This window comes from Lingula anatina, chromosome 1 (assembly GCF_051362555.1).
Source record: "Lingula anatina isolate TDL-2025a chromosome 1, LinAna3.0, whole genome shotgun sequence".
NCBI classification, from domain to species: Eukaryota; Metazoa; Brachiopoda; class Lingulata; order Lingulida; family Lingulidae; genus Lingula; species Lingula anatina.
Window position 1 is genome coordinate 23,235,886 of NC_141767.1, and position 17,347 is coordinate 23,253,232.

The 17,347-nt window shown below is 35.0% G+C and overlaps 2 protein-coding genes across 21 annotated transcripts in view; one reads left to right on the top strand and one right to left on the bottom strand.

Moving 5' to 3' along the window:
• Positions 1–1,248: 1,248 nt before the first annotated feature.
• On the bottom strand, positions 1,249–10,020 carry LOC106169383 (uncharacterized). Of its 4 annotated transcripts, none has more exons than XM_013548831.2 (3): positions 9,848–10,020; positions 5,629–5,696; positions 1,249–5,307 (listed from the first exon to the last, which is right to left on the bottom strand). In XM_013548831.2, the coding sequence occupies exon 3, from the start codon at positions 5,163–5,165 to the stop codon at positions 3,273–3,275; it is 1,893 nt and encodes a 630-aa protein (XP_013404285.2). In that variant the 5' UTR covers positions 5,166–5,307; positions 5,629–5,696; positions 9,848–10,020; the 3' UTR covers positions 1,249–3,272. The 4 variants fall into 4 exon arrangements, with proteins under 4 accessions (XP_013404285.2, XP_086855388.1, XP_013404286.2 ...); XM_086999262.1 differs by having other exon boundaries at positions 1,249–5,320; XM_013548832.2 differs by lacking the exon at positions 9,848–10,020 and adding an exon at positions 7,971–8,137.
• A 5,698-nt stretch (positions 10,021–15,718) lies between these two features.
• LOC106169386 (putative 3',5'-cyclic phosphodiesterase pde-5) overlaps positions 15,719–17,347 on the top strand; it is a 44,307-nt gene continuing 42,678 nt past the window's right edge. For 5 of the 17 annotated variants that reach the window (XM_087017658.1, XM_087017647.1, XM_087017665.1 and 2 more), the window contains exon 1: positions 15,979–16,271. In XM_087017658.1, coding sequence (XP_086873784.1) covers positions 16,254–16,271 — 18 coding nt within the window. In that variant the 5' untranslated portion in view covers positions 15,979–16,253. Of the gene's footprint in view, positions 15,899–15,974; positions 16,272–17,347 lie in introns of those variants that run through there. The other 12 variants (XR_015335467.1, XR_015335466.1, XR_015335468.1 and 9 more) reach the window with 6 other exon arrangements.

Below are 17,347 nucleotides of genomic sequence, written 5' to 3' on the forward strand. Positions count from 1 at the left end.
CAAACAGAAGAATATCCATGGATAAATTATTTCAGCTTTCGTTCATTGCTCCACCTCACTCCTCTGCCATTATTTTTACACAAAGGCATAAGATATTAGACTTGAATGATCTCAGATGATTTCCATTGTAAATAAAATTTGATTTTGCTTTATTCAAAGTTCCCACCCTGAAAATATGTTTTGAGTTTCACACTTTTCAAAAGCTGAATTTTTGCATGAAACCCGAAAATCAGTCAGCTGTTGCCACATTACCTGGCCAGAAACCTCCTTAAAATGTATGTTGGTAAATAAATGTGTCTGCTGTAACTGTGCTGGATTTGCGTCAAAGTTTCCTGACTTATAGTCTAATGACATGTACAATGTACTTAACATGACAGGGGACTGATAACACTGCAGAGACAATGAATGCTGCATGGATAAGTGCACTCCAGCAGCACGTAAGACAATATTTCACACGCACCATTACAACAGTGGAATAAATGTTGAGTGTTATTGTCTAGGGCTTATGACCAATACTGCTGCACCATCTCTTCCTTATATATGTAGTGTTGATTGGAGAGAGTATTGAAGTCAGTCATGTAAAGATGCAAGGGTAATTTTGATTAAGGATAGCTTAAAGGCAAGATGCTTAAAGCTGTATAAGTGTATCATGTACACATATCCAATTGTTGCAGTTAATATTTCCCAAAAAATTTTTAACCCTAATTTCTTCAGTGAATTTGTAATTTTGTATTACTAATAAGTGACATTTTAGAATCCTGATAATTCCAAAATTTAAGATGTCTAAAGTGATGGTTGAGGAAGCATTACTCATCCAATTTTGGTATGTTTTGAAAGGAACTTAACAGCGAGCATTACTGTTTTGAAATAAAAAAAGCTTGCTCAACTGTATCTGTAGTATTTGAAATTGGAATTGCAGGTATTGCTACTTATACAAGTTGTTATGTGATTTTGATGCATTTTATACTCCTTTATTGCGGAGTTGGCATCCGTGAATGGCTCAAAAGAATATTAATGGAACGGTAATGTCTGTATCCGTCTTAGCTTCTGTGGGAAGAAGGAGAAATCCGCGACGCATCATTTCTGAGTGTTATTACTTCCTATTTAGTCATCTAAATGACAAGATATTTTTTAGCAAATTTTCTTGCTGGTGCTGAAAAAAATTTCAAAGTAAATTTTACTTTTGGAACTCATTTGTTTTTGGTTTTTTAATGATGTTGCAAAAAAATATCAAAACAAGAAAACTGATCATTTTCAGATATATTATTATTCCATTTGATCTAATATTAATAATCATACTTGAACAAGTACAGGAATTATACATGCATTATATATACATATGTATAAAATGTAAAATGTTAAATTTCTTGTACACAACAAAAATATGGATAAATCACATTTTTTCAGCATATATCAGAGAGATATCACAGTTCCACAGATTATATTGACTAGAAGAGAATGCATTTGGAACTTTTGGCTGAAATATGGAACTGCCAGTGTAGCAAATTATACCTACTAGACAAAAACTTTAAACTTCATACAGATATTCTAAACTATGAACAAGAATACATAGTACTTTACTTTGAGTGAAAAGAAAGAAAGTGTTGATTTAAAAAAAAAAAAACATTGACATTGAAGTTTCGATTGGTTCTGCTTGTGACTGTGAATTAAACAATTTTAATTGCTTTCTCATTGTCTGAGATATGATCATCAACACCCATTGTTTCAAGCATATTGAAACTTCAGTTAAGTAAAGTTCTGAGCTGACGAGTCACTATGTTCTATGCCAGCAAGGCCATTCATGTTTTCTACCACAATCCATTTTGCAAAGTATATCCCCATTTGTGATTTTCTCTCTCATGTTCCCACTAATTACTTGCATGATAACCCCTCTTTCTTTCCCTAATTACTGTAGTTGTCAGAACCAGTGCCTTACTCAAGTTTGTACAGATGTTATCAGAAAGATCCCAGCTTCAGTAAAGAAGCAATTTACATACTAATACCAATTATGAATTAGAACTGTATGACCTTATGGTACAGTACATAAGTTGCTCTTATGAGTGTTAGAGGTGGGTGAGATAGTGACTCTATCCTCCCCATTTAATTAAAATATGTAAGATTGTTAACTTATAAGGATTCGATGACTTCTGCACAATTCAGAATTGGTACTATGTGTACATCTGATGAGAAACAGTGTATGATGGTGAAGGATTTGAAATTTCTACAATCTGAAACAATCACATTAAACTGTAACTTTTTTAAAAATAGCCTAGTAAAAATTCAAACTGATGTGAGAAAAGGAAAGCATAAAAGAGATCAGTTGCTTACTGTATCAGCCAACCTTAAACATATACCGCATATCTAAGACATATTGTCTAAACATCCAAAGCACCATAATTTTTACCATAGAAAACATTCCAACATTCACATGAGTGTTGTACAATTGTATTTTATTTTCTTAATTCAGGTTAATCCTTTGGTTACCATATATTTCATACCTGGATCTGAAAAAAACTGGTTAAAACCAAAATAAATACATGGATGTGCGACTGCCCCTCCATATATCTATCTAAGCACTATAACAGTTCATATTTATACTTTGTAATGGTTGTAAGAAAAACATTAGGAATACAAGAGGTACTTATCAGCAACAGGCATCAGACTTTTCTGAATGCAACCTAGACAGTGCAGGCATTGTGTGCACAGAGTCACTGTACGAACAAAACAGTTTTAGTGACTCATGATGAAGGTCGTAATAGCCAAGCGTCAGAGCTATGGACTTTTTTGCTATAAATGGCTTCCAAATTACAATATGAAGCATAAAGTAATTCTGATAAGAATCTGAGATTAGTCTGATACTTTGCCCACGACCTTAATACATGGGGTGCATATTCAGCCCCTATACTTAAAACTACAATTTAATTCAACCAAAAAATATATCCATATCAATTTGTAAAAAACATAACCCCCTTGTCGGAGTGAAAAAAAAAACATTAGAGAGAACTTAGATAACTAGTAATTTGCCAGTCATTTCTGAATTTGAATGGCTGTATCTAGAGATGAATAAAGTATGCTGAAACTGAATGGTCCAGTTTAAACAGATTTGGACAAAGCAACACACTGAGATCATAGAATGAAAGCCCACTGGCCCTTGGATTGCAGGCCTTCAAAAACACAACTCAAAAACACCTTAATTACCATTGTCATTATTCCTCATCATTATGCTTTTATTCTTGCTGTATGATACTGCACTGTACAGTGCTTGAGTCATATCATAAGAACATACTTTTTCGCAAATCACGATCTGGCCTATCCAATCGAAAGATGCCAGTAGGTGGTGGATGATGGTGATGATGTGTTACAAGCCTTGGGATAGGTGGTGGAGGTCGCATCTCAGCAATACTATCATGACTTCTGGTTCTCATGTCTTTGGATAGTTTGCGACTAGCTTGTTTTTTACCTGGTGGCACCAAAATGAATTTTTGTGGCTGTTTTTGGGAAGATGGCGGAGACTGTTTTGTGGATTTCTTCACAAATCTTGAAAAGAAATGTGGAGCACTACTTTTGGATTTCTCAAACTTTTTAGGAGGCAGTGGTGGTGGTTGCTGCTTATCTTTTTGTTTGTCTATTCCAAGGAGCACAATTCCATTTGCTGTCACTTTGGATTCAACAACTGGCTGAGATTCTGAGGAATTCTGCCGAGAGAGATTCTTACTTCCTCCACTTTTGCTTCCAGTGCCTGAACTGTTCGTTTGTGATACTTTGTTCTTGGCATTGTACCTAGCTAATGTTTCATAGTCTGGTTCTTCCCAGTACTGATCATCTGCCTTTACATTTGCAGGTAAAGGTGCAGGTGGACGAACTTTTGGAGGAGGCCCCCCTTCTCGCACATATACATAAATATCATCTATTTCCTCAAATATAAGGTCTTCGGCTGAAGGTTTAGGTTCAGCTTTCTCTTCTTGAATCACGTCTGGACTCTCTGGGGGAACATTGGTGGGAATGACATCTGGATTGGTTAATTCCTTGGGTTTGTAGACTGCAGATCCTGGCTCTATCTGCTGTTGTTGTTGTTGCTGCTGTTGCTGGTTTGACTGGAAATCTGTGATCTCCACAAGAACATGGATGCTGTTCAAGTAACTAGTTATCATGTTTGAGCACCTTTCATATAACTGCTTAAAGGCATCTTGCTGTTTGATTTTCTCAATGTTGGTTGCAGGTCTGAGCTTCAGTGATACTTTTGATAATGAGACAGGCAACATTTTCTGGCTTATATCCAGTGGCATAACAAAAGCAATGCTGTCTGTATCTGATGAGATCAAGCGCAGACATCCAGTAAATTTGAGCTTACTTCCACAGGGAGCCACTCCGTAAACTAGACGCACCATGATTGGTAAGCGGAATTTGGCAACGAGGTCATTGATCATGTGCACCCCAGAAATATTGTCCCTCTCAGCAATGGGGCTGAAGGCACCTTTTGTGTCAAAGTTCAAGTATACACCAGAGCCATTCTGATCAAAACAACGGAGGAGCTTAGCCCTACCTTTTCCTTTAGGCAGACTGATCATCACGTCTCCAGCCACAGTCAAAACCTCCCCTGCGTGCACAGTTCTAGTTTTATCCATGCATAGCTCTCCACGTTCATTGTTTATGTACCCCTTGGTATTGGCTCTTACCAGGGCTTTTTTGGGAAATCGTCTGGCCAAGTCTCTCACTGTGTCAAACGGTGGCACAGATCTCCCCTCTTCTGATAGCACCTCAAACCAGCCTTGATATGTACTAGGAATAGAAAAGTTCTGAGTCAAAACTGATACCTTTCTGTCCTTTACTTTGACTCCCTGGGCAAAAATCTTTGAGCAGGTTTTTGTAGAATGAAAGAGAAGCTCAGTGTGAATGCCTGGGTGGATGTGCTTTGATGCTCCAATGTTCATAAACTGTCCCTGTTCTACTCTGACTATATGTGGAGTCAGGTGCTTGCTGGTGAAGTCTTTGAGGTTAATGATTTCTTGGTCATCCCATTCTATGTTGGACATGGAGTATAATTCCTTGATCATGCACAGTTGTTGCTGGGAGGGACTTAAATTGTAACTCCCAGTGTTAGAGGCCATCATCCTGGTTGTACAGTTCTGATCTTGCTTTGTTTTGGTCTCTGCCGAGAGTCCCATACAACCGGCGGTAATGTCCGTTATACAGTCTTTAAGCTGCCTTTGTGTGAGCCAGAGTATTTATTTCCTTAGAATGGCTGGCATACTGGTTGGACGAGTTTTCACAATGAGGTCCTCGCAGCTTAGTCTTTGAGCGGAGTGTCTGTAAAGAGAAACTGTTTACAAAACAACCAATAACGAAATAAGCAAGATAAACACACTTCAAGTTTAAATCCTTGGGCTGTCTGTTGGCTAGTCTGTGAAAGGTGAAAGTTGTTATGTGCTTCCCCCTGTGCCTGGGTTATTACTGACCATGCAAATGAGTGTGCCCCATTTATATGTGCACACACCTGAATCACTTAGTAATAAATCACCTCAGTCACACGACAAGGGCTCCTACTATATGCTAACAAGTCAGCTTAACTGCTGCACTCTTTTAATGTTATGAATCACTAAAATAACATCAATATACTAGGAGGCCTACCTGTAACAGCTTTGGACTAAAGAGTCTGTTATTGTCCATGTCTGTAGATCTGTGGAAAATTTGAAGGTCTGAAAAAATAAAGTGATTAAATTAAAGCGATGAATGATTATGTCTAGATCGTTTTTGTCTGATCTCAGAACTCTTCAAAGTTAATTTTCAAAAGTCATGATTTTATTTCAGAATCCCCCAGGATACAGACTAATGTAATCAATTTCAATTTATTCCAGGATTTTACTGAAATTATATTATGGATACACCAGAGTTATCTGAAACAGAAACTGCCAGAAAACACCTACAACCAAAAGCATTCAGTTAATAAATAGCTATTTTCAACTCTGTGCTGGCACTTTTTTAGGTCACCCTTGATGTCATAAAAGTGCCATAATCTTTTGTATAAATGTTATTCTAGATCCCATTGAAAAGTCTGGGCGTAGGCTTGAAACTGACGGATTAAAGAGGACTATATGTTCTCTTGTGTTTACATTTCTCATAATGGGATTTGGGGACACAACTACAAAGGAAGGCTGGTCCATAAAATGAAAACATTTATAAACCAAAAGCTGTAATATTATGTGTAATGTTATTGATAATCATTAAGTGGATTGCTTTTATCTCGCCCCCCCCCCCCCTTTTCTTTATCTTTCATCTTCCATCAGTTGTTCATCAAGTTATCACCTTCATTCTTTTAAAATCAAATCTCCTTACTAACAATTTACAGTAATCCCCATGTGTTCTGTATTCAAAACCTGAATTATGTCTAATCAGTGTTTAAAATCAAGAAGCCATTAGGGGGCTTTAATATACAGGTGTTGGTGAGAAACGCAGACCCAAGTCACTTGGTTGATTGTGTTGGAGAAGCCGGAGGTACTCCAGACAGCTTGTGAAATGTGTTACCATTTCCATGCAGTTTTAGTACAATGCTTTTGACAAATGAAGGGACAAAATTATTTCCCATGATAAAACTGTTTGTTTCTGTTTTGTAAATGGCACCTGTCTAATCTTTTCTTTATATTTTGGTGGCTCAACATAAAAGTGCATATGAGTTATGGCATTTATTGATCTATTTTTCAGAGGTTTAGTTGAAAATAGTTTGTCTGACATAAAACCCCAAAAACGTATTATTTCCTTAGTATTTCAAACAGAAAGTTTGAATTCTCTTTGATTATCTGCTTTTCAGATCTTTTCAATGAATGTGTTCCAAGAAGCACCATCATGATTTTCCTTTAAAGCACAATTATAATTAGCCACTAAATCATGAATATTTCATACAAAGCTGTCAAATAACCTAAATAATTCACTATCAGAACCTGCAAGGAATTATCTATTTTTAATCTTATGCTTGTACAGACTTAATGAGGATATTAAGGCCATTGTTATGCAGGTAGAATAGTGCCACGTGTGCTGATAGGGCACAGATGCTATTAAGACCATGCTGGTTTATTGAAAAGGACCACTTGTAAGATTATGTTATCTTTAAATAATTTTTCCATTTCTTTTTTAAAAACAAATGATGTATGTTTATCCTTTTTGAAATATCTCCTCCTCCTGAAAAATTGGTTTTATTCTGTGGGAAAATGCAGGGAATGAATGCTTGTATCCAAAAGCCAAGTGCAGAAAAACTTGAATGAAAATATATTTGATATTTATAAGTCTCCAACATGCTTATGTGATTGAAATGGCTGGAACTGAAAATAGCATGTTGCATAAATGCATTATTTCAGATCTGAATTATGATAACATACAAAAGTCATAATGTGACATATCTTTGCATAATAGATATTTTCTTTACTGTATATCATGTTATAAAATCCTTCTTGATTTTGACTGAAATAATCTAACAGGTTCAGGGGCAGGTCAAGAGATATTTGCTGAGACTCTTCCAAATTATCTTTGTTGATCCATCCTCCATCTTTGACAGAAAAAATTAGATACCCATCAATGTAAACTTGAAAACCTGACTGTCTTCCAGAAGACCCTGAAGATGGCCTCAATCCACCCCTGTAGGTTGATGCATGTTACCATATTTGTGAATGTCAAATTTCAAGTCTGCAGCATATACCAAAGCTAGTGCATGTCGCATCCGTCTATATTCTATTATATAGCTGCTCTATATTATAAATATCAAGTGAATTTTAGTGCACATAATCAGCCTCTGGCACTCTTTTCCATTTCTATTATTCGCTGTTGTGTTAATAGTCAGTAAATCGTAAAAGCACAAATGGGAGTGCTCTGGACAGATAAATCAGACTAGTTAGAAATTGGCTACATACTAGGTAATATCACTGCTTACTGATAATTTGTATACTCTACAGCCAAAATGATACTAAAATATTTGCACTTACTTTTACAGTACCAAATTTCCTTTCAGAAGCACCTCTTACAATATGACAGGCTGTGCATGGACAGAAATGAGCACCGATACTGGGCAATTCTTAAATATATATATGTATATTATTCCAGCGGGAGAACGTGTGGTACACATTGCAGTAATCCTACCACCTGTGGTTTGTTAATCAAAGATAAATAGAACATAGTGTGCTGTAATGATAGCATCTTTCAGGTGACATTTATTAAAGAAAGGATATCCTTAATTACCTTTATCTGATTGCTTTCAGTGCTGACCAACCCTCTAATAACCCCCAACTGAGAGGGTGGACTCTTATCACAATAAGGTTCTCCCCTAGAATTTGTCTTTCTTATGAGCAACTGGCTAATTATAACTGTTGCAAGGACCATGTCTTGCTGTGATGGGAAATCTGTAGAAATCTGTATTAGGGAGATGAAAGCTAATGATTATATGATGGTCCTGCAGTTAGAATACTAAGCTGTTCTACTCATGTGATCATTTCTAAAGCATATAAGTAAGTCAGTAGCCAGAGGCTATGACACTGGGCAGATGTGGTCTCTGACTATTTCTGTACTGTAGGTATTAAGTTCTTTTGTTAAAAATGATTTCTAATCTCCTTTCATCTGCATTTACAGAAATATGCGAAGAAGTTATGTAATTATTCAGCTACTATACTCCTGGATTGGATCATTTTAATATATTCCCCTTCCCAAGGTTCACCATTAGAATTTGCAATGGGTAATAATATTTTGTCTTACAACTATAATTACTTAAATATGAAATATATACACAGCCCACACTAACACATGTTTAAAGTTCAAGTTATTCATGATATTTTCAGAAAAAAGGGTGGTGTCTATATCAAGCACTATAATTTTCAATTTATTTTCATGGCTTTAAAGATTGAAAGAAAAAATGGCTTTGTAGACAGCACAGTACCAGCTGTTATTGTAGAAAAAATATCTTGTTTCCTGTCAACAGTCAAAATGTCAATGGGTTTGCCCTCTTCAGGACACTAAACACACAGACATCATATTTCAGTGTTAATTAAAACATGTAAAATAGGTAAAAGTCAATCTATGAAAAGCAATTACCATTTCTACAAGCTGACATTGATATTTTTTTCAAGATTTGAATTTTTCTTTTTGTCCTGTTTTTTTTTTTTTTTTACCAAAAGAACAATGAAACATATTTAGTCAAATTAGTAACAGGCATCTCTCCCAAAACAATTATTATTTAATGGCATCAGCCTAATATTGGCTATCAAAGGAATGTTAGGATAAATACCTTTGATGTAATGCTTGAGTAACATATAAACAGAATGATTCATTGGACATAAATACTTTTCTCTAGTGAAAAGGCAGTGTATTTAAGAATGGATTTGTCGAAACTGCAATTAAGCTGTTTTCATGCTCATTTCCTACTTGGGGAGCACACAAAAGATATCATAAACACCTTCTTAACATTTGACATTTTTCACAGACATTAACTTCTCTTGGTACGTGAAGGTGTTACAGGTGGTGACGATCATTAACTGTCACATTACCCTAACTCTTTGCTTGCCCATTGTTAAACATGCAGTTTCACAAAGAACACATTAAATGGTTGAGTGCTTTTGAGGGTGGGGGTGCTTTTTCAACTTTCAAGACATAATTTATTAAACAGCATTTAATTAAAATGGCTACTAAGTTTTCATCCAAAATGCTGATAGCTTGAAATGCTTTTGCAAAACATTTATACACCATTTGAGAGAGAGAGAGAGAGAGAGAGAGAGAGAGAGAGAGAGAGAGAGAGAGAGAGAGAGAGAGAATAAAAAAGTAAAATGAATTTGATGCCTATAAATCTGCAGAGTGATAATTCAACTTTTCTTACCTCTTATTTTCTGCATGAAAAAAACTGTTGGTTAGAATTGTCTCTGTCCTGCCATTGAGGTGATATTTCTGTTGTCCACTCAGTGCTTTATCTATGCTGTCCAGCTGTTGAAATGCAGCCTGTTATTTTAGACCCTCAGATACATACCCCTTCATCATAACCGTTCCATAGAAATTTTAGGGGAGGGATGAAGGAAAATGCAACTTTGATGAGATTTACTCATATTTTCATCATTTCTTCAGGGGCACATTCAATTGAACACCTTTGAATAAAAATAACGAAGGATATAATGTAGTTATGTAATGCATAATTTATTTGTTCAGGATAATGGGGTTGAAAACGGAATTTCCATGTTTAAAAAGACAATGCATATATTAAGTAGTTTGTAAAAGCAGGGGTGTACAGGTACATGTATCTACAGAAAAATAACATGGGCAAAGCAGATATGTGAAATTTCATTTTCTAAAGCTTAGTTTACTTAGAATGCCCACCCCCCTCCCTTCAAGTGGCATTCAACTTGCTCTACCTGCCATGATACCCAAAATAGACTATGCATCTGTTGTCATTTGCATTGGGTAACATTTAAAAATAATTAACATGAACTGCATGTAGATGTAATGTTCAGTCTTATGGCAAAAGGGGTTTCTCATGAAGATAAATAAATGAATAGATAAACTTGAATAGCACTCGGAGAGTGTAGTCCTCTGCCAAGGCAGCTCAGTCCTTATTATTATTTTCATGTTTAAAGGTACATACGAACCGAGCATCGGTGGAGCGTGAATTCCCAGTAACACATGTAAACCACTTCTACTAGATTCTTATATGACTCAAATAAATTCGACATGCCAAGGGATTAACTGAATAGATCACTCGATCAGCCATAAAAGACCTTTAGACTGCTCCTTTCTTTAGTTTTTGGTTGTAAATTTAACCTACTTTTGTGACCCACTTTCCTGCCCCATTGACATACAGCTTACATATGTAGAATGCCAGCAGAAAAATCCATTCAAACATCATTTTCGGGTAAAATTAAACAATGCCTTTTGGTAATTCTCTTAGTTATACTACTTTAAACTATATGCTGGCATTTGGTTGGTTTTTGTGACAAAAAATTGACTTTGTATGCATCTTTAAATACCACAGTGCTTAAAATTAAGTAATGGTCAGTTTTAAGTCAGTCTATTTCTGACCTATCCTTAAAATTTATCAAAATTCATCCATAATTTTTGTGTTAGGCTATTTAAGTGGAATTAACAAACTAACAAAGGCAGAATCATGCCCTCCTTGGAGGCCGTAATAAAATGCCTGGGAATTTTCATTGCTAGAGAGGGTTGTACATGAACTTAATGTGGACATTTATACATTTAAAAATGTACCCCACAGTAGACCCAACTTGAGAAATGATACAGACTTTACTGTAGATCAAATATTGAATCAGATCAGACCTTTTATACTCCAAATCTTCCTAACCTCCCTCTGCTTATGTGCCTGTTGCTGCAAGGAATTAGTGCTTACTTATAACCAGTATGTGTCCTTTTTTGGTCACATACTTATTGCACTTGCTAATAACAGAATTGTCTCTAGTGTTAAAATATGTATTTGCTTCAATATGGGATCCACATCTGGTACAATTCTAATGTCAACAAACTGCATTTGCCCAATGAAATATGCATCATATGCTATATGCTGGTTTGAATGATCTCTGTGGTATTTACGACTTCCTTTTTTTTTGACTGAGACTGATGGTGCCACTCTTGACCATAGAGGGTCATGGCGTGACTTATAAAATGTGTGAATAGCATCATGCCTCACAATAATATATACATATATTCATAAATGTCACATCTTTATTTGGGATAAAAGCAAACTCATTTTTCACTTTTAGTTTCAACACTAGCAAAAATATTTAAAAATTATCTCTATAATGCTTGACAAACTAGTTGTTAATAGATTAGAAATTTTGAAACATATATTAATGTTTTTTTCTTTTTTTTTTTTTTTTTTTTTTTTTTTGATAATTCTTATTTTTCTGAAAATGTGATAAAGAGTGTACTCATGGGTCTCATCTGTAGTGTCAGTAGATACTTGTCCATAGTTTCAGTTCAGTATAGGAAAATGATGTCAGATACTTTCCCTGGGGTGATTTCTGTAGCTTAAATGATAGGTTACTTTAAGGGCAGTTAACTTCAACAGTAATTTTGTCACATAACTTTCACCAACCCCAACTCTTTGTTCATATTATGCATCGGAAAGAGCTTCTCATAAATAAAACTCTTTATGGATATTTGGTTCTGACAGTAAGTATAAAGTGTCAATAATAAATGAACCAGCATAGTCTGACACAGCTTTTCTGGACAAAGAATGTGACATGTTGAAGGACCAGTATTTGAGGACTTTCATTTTGAAAAGGCACAAATTTGCCAATGCTTGCATGAAGGAAATCTATAATTTATGTCATAAGATTTAAAATCCTTGCTGTCAATGCTCCTTCATTTTAAGATCTAAGTTATGTAAGGAATTGGCTCGTATCATGAACATTTAGTACTTATAATTGCTGGGATGTACCACTTGTCCCCTAAAGCTAAACCTTAGTTAGCGCAGTCAGTGTATAATTTATTCACACCTTTGTCTGTAACAGTGAAAGCATCCACAAAGTTCATTGTGCTTGGTGTGCTTTATCACATCTACTACATGACTAGGTGGTTGATTGGTTGTTGTCCCACCTCGACACAATCCACCATTCTTCCTTGGTTTCCATAAGTCACTTGGCTTTTTAAAATGTCTTTGATGTATTGATTTATTTACCTATAGCTGAAACACTTCTTCAGGTACCCAGCAAATGGCAAATTAAAGGTGGCATATGCGTGGATTGTAATCATTTGCCCAGACAATAAGGACATCAATATACAGATAATGGTAAAGAAAATGGTGCACATGTGAAAGAAACCAGCATGCCTTGCTGAACACGTCTACAAACAGTCTGCAGCACTTAAAGGGCCAAATGGTTTTGTCGTTACTTTTGTGGCATTGAACCTCCATTCAAGTATTTTATTGTTGTAAGGGTTGCCAAGCCATGCACTATAAGTCATATTCTAAGAAAAACACTGAGGGAAATACTTGAATTTCTTAACTTAATACTGCTTAGGCACATTTAAGATATGGTAAGTAGACTGGAATGTGCGTTTTCAACTTGCTGATTCAATTTTGGCAGTTTAAATCAAAGGAACATAATTTGGCTACTCCACATGTTAAGATACTTATAAATTTTAATGTAAAAGTAAATGTTTGCCAATAGCTTTACACAAAAGTCCCTTTTTTCAATGCAGTCACATGAGGCTGTGCCAAAGTGGTAAATTCCAGAACAGTCCCTGTAATGAGTATGAAGTTATTTTACTTAATGTATCACACTTAACCTTTTTGTTGCATATGTTGATTTACAGTTCATTGGCCCTTCACTGGATTGGATTATATATCCTGTACATTTTGATATCAAGTCAGCATCTACATCTTTTGGTCAAGTCCAAGAGAAAATAAGGATTTCTCAATGTGGATATATCATGGGAAATTTGACTGACATTAGAGATCACTTGGTGACCGTGCAGTGCAAATAGCTTCACCATAAAGAAGTAAGGTAAGTGAGTCTTCATATATTTTTTACTGGACACTCTAAATCAGATATTAATAACAATGAAGATAAAAAACATACCTGTATTTTTTTTGGCATTCTCCAAATTCAACTTTTTATTAGATAAGCCTGATTATAGGGGTGAAGAACATAAAACTTTGTTAAAATATATAAAACATTTTTAGAACTACAAAACACTTTTAAATAGAACATTAAATTCCTTTTCAAGAAAAAAAAATGGTAATCAATTGAAAATACATTTTTCATGTTATTCATGTTTTACAGTTTTAATTGTTATTCTTACAGTATAACTAGACTAAGTGCTCATTTATTTATATCTAGGAAAAAGAAAAGTCTGCTCTTTTTAGTATCATTTATGATATTATTAATTTTTTGTATTGTGATAAATTATTCTTTTTCTCATAAACATTCCTGAACTTTGTTTTTATACATTCCCACAGTTTATCAATATAACATTCTTTTTTTTCTTTATTGACTAAAGTGATCAATATTTTTAGTGTTTGAAAAGGAAATTATATAGATATCAAAATGTATTGTGCAAGTACTACTCTTCTGGAAAGAAACCAATTGCATTCTACACTCGAAGTCACAGACTAAGTACCAAAAAGTCAGTATAGTCTAGATGCTGAAAGCCTGGTATAGTTGTGTAATTACCTTGGCAACCTAATTTGGTTTGATACTGTACTATGAGAGAGCAATTTGTAAGGGTTCATTTTAGGGTGAATATCTTCAAAAACCAATGGGAAGTAAAATTGGTGGGGGTTGCTTAAGTTGCTGAAAGGTGACAGATATTTTAGCTGAGTTCAAACTATATAAGTGAAACATTTTCCATAGAATTGTTTCATATTGGCATTGCTTGCTGATTGTATGTCAGTAGATATTTGCTCATATATTGATGAAACATGCCTTGTCAGTTAAGACGTTTGTTTGTCACACAGATTAATTTTTAAAAATGCTAAAGCAACAGAGAGCATAAATATGCAGGCATCAAAAATTATTATAATTATAGAGTTTAGGCTCATATAAAAATATATGCAATGACCCCTACATTCAGTACAGTATAAATGTTCATCATTTCAAAGTTTTTTCATAGTTTTCCAATGATCATCATATCATAGTCTGCTGTGTTTACATATGTTGTTAGTTATAAAATTTCCCTGAGTTTTTAAGGCTATATTTGCCGATAATCATAAATAATTGTCAACAAAAAAGGATACCTAAGCTAAAATGACCATTCTTGATACCATTTGTTGACTTCAGTGATCCTCTGGCACTGTATCTACCTACTGGTTTTTGAGGATGATCACCTTGAAGTGAATCCATACATACTGTATTATAACAATATGACGCCAGACCAAATATAGCTTTCTTAGAAAATGAAAGTCACTTTAGAAGCCTCTCTTCAGGCACAGCCAGCCTAATACATCTTATTCTTAATCCATAATGATTACACAATCGTACTGTATGGAAACTCTATCTGAAATGATGAAATGGGGAAAGGTTCAGTACTACAATCATGGACAAGATGAAGTCAAAATTTCTCTGAAATGTATATGGACTTTCTTTGTTGCCTAATAAGTGATCATTATTTTTCCGGTTTTACGTGTACATGTACTAATTTAATTTATTTCTGTGATGGTTTCAGGAGAGTATCAGCTGGAGTAGATTGTCAACCCAGAGCTTGATTCCTCTGGTTATTCATAGGTCACATTGCAATAAACCCTAAAATTTCATTTTAGTAACCAAATTATTTCCAAAAAAATGGCAGTGTTTGGACATACTGTACTTGATTTGTGGTGATGTAACACTGATGGGTTCAGTAATGTAGAAATATAGAACAGACAAATAAATGAAGTAGCTACTTCTTGTAAAAATCAATATATGGTATGTATCTAGGTTTGAAGTGAGCAGGAGTTTAGAATTATGGTAGTGAACTAAACTGCCCTCTGCTTTTAAATATAATGACTACCGTAGTCGTTCGCGCGTTACATTGATGCATAGTTAACAAACTAATCCTAGTCGTGCTTCAAACAGATTTTTTTTAGTCTATTGGTTTCAGTGTGAACCTTGGATAAGATACGGCTTGGATCAGTACTTAGCAACAGCACAGGGTTGTAGGTAACATCAAGGTCCTTAACTGAATCTGATTTGTTAAGTGTGAACTGCACAGAGGTAACAAGTCTGTCCCCTCTTGGCCCTTTTCTGTGGTAGTGCCATCTATACAGAACAGTTGGTCAATAGCCCTCTTAGAGTGTTTACTTTACTATAGTTTGCGCATTGACTTGCATTGGTAATCTGACCTGCATGCACACTGAATTTTTCTCCTGTGCCATTGTTTAATTACCTATTATGGATTAAAAAGGCAGTACATAACAAGCAAATATGGTACGAGGAATAAATGGAGAGTAAGTATTGTTATAGGGTTGTCAATATTGAGTAGTTACAATACAAGTGATGGGGAACACAAACGTGTGTTTGGGAGTGAGTCTGATCAAATTGAGTCTGTATTTGAATAAAGCAGCAACTAAGGCAACACCATGCTCTAAGTTGACAACAGCATCATCAAACTATATCAGTGTGTAGTGGTGCGTATTCGTTTCCAGCATTTGTGTTTTCGCAAGTCTCGGAGAAAAGACCCATTAGTTAAGGGCCTTAAGTTAAAGCCCTGTTAAGAATGTTACTGCGCGTGGACATTGGGTCAGGATTTTATCTAGGACAGGATTAAGGGTACCTGAGTATTCTTGTTCGTGATATGAATTAATGAATTCTATTTCTAAGGTAGGTTTTATCGGTATGACTTTGATTTTACAAATCTGCTGCATCCCCTTTTTTTTCTTGCTTTGTTGACTGTTATGTGATGGGTTATTGAAACTTTGTTATCTTTGAGAAATTTATTAAACACGCCAAGGGAATTAGCCCAGGTCGTCATTTTTATCACAAAATAAATGTTGGTTGAACATATTTGCTCAAGCATCCATCATGTCAGTGAAGTGATAAAGTGGTTCGAACAAAAGAAGCTATGTAAAGGTATTTCAGTTGCAGTGTGTTTTTCTGCATTGTGAACTCCCGCAGCACATTCCGTGAAAATCTTTTAATGAATTCACATGGGACAGGTACAAAGGTTTTTTGCAGCCCAGTTCTTTTATACAAAATGAAGACTGCCACACCACATTTCATTACTAAGTAGCCACAGGGGAGTGATATCTCTGATACATGTCTCTAATAGATTGAAAATGATGATAGCCTATAACAGAGTAAAAATTTCAAAGTTGAATATTTAAAATCTTGTATCTCTATGCATGTGAAATAAAATCTTATTTCATTTAACCTAAGCCATACGGATTATATGAACTGATAAGATATATATTTATGTTATAATCTCTTATAATTTATACAATTATATACGGAATATACCCATCTGTCATAGATTTAGTCGTTCAGTTATATGCTTGTTTAGAGTTTATAAAGACATATGCCTTTAATGTAAGCTCCATCACAACACAAACTTACAGTGACTATGTATTATCTCAGTGGACCATTCACCAAGTGCTCTGTCAAAATGATTTCCAATATTTCACACCAGACATTTTACAGCTGTAGTTTAATACAAGGCACTGGTAGCTGCATGTCAGTGATGGAGTAGAGGTCACTAGAGACAGATAAGGATGATAATCATGTGAAAAAGTAGCTAGGTAAGGCCTGGCAGAAGGAGTAGAAATATAAATATATACTTGGTCAGAGTATATTTTATGAAGAAAAAATTTTGATGACATTGTCGTAAGAAATTAATCTGTGTTGTTAGAATAGGCTTTTGTTGAAGAAATATTTTAAACTATAGTGAGGTTAAAGTGTTT

Excerpts from the sequence above, each read along its gene's own strand:
- LOC106169383 (XM_013548831.2), bottom strand. The coding sequence starts at position 5,165 with ATGGGACTCTCGGCAGAGACCAAAACAAAGCAAGATCAGAACTGTACA.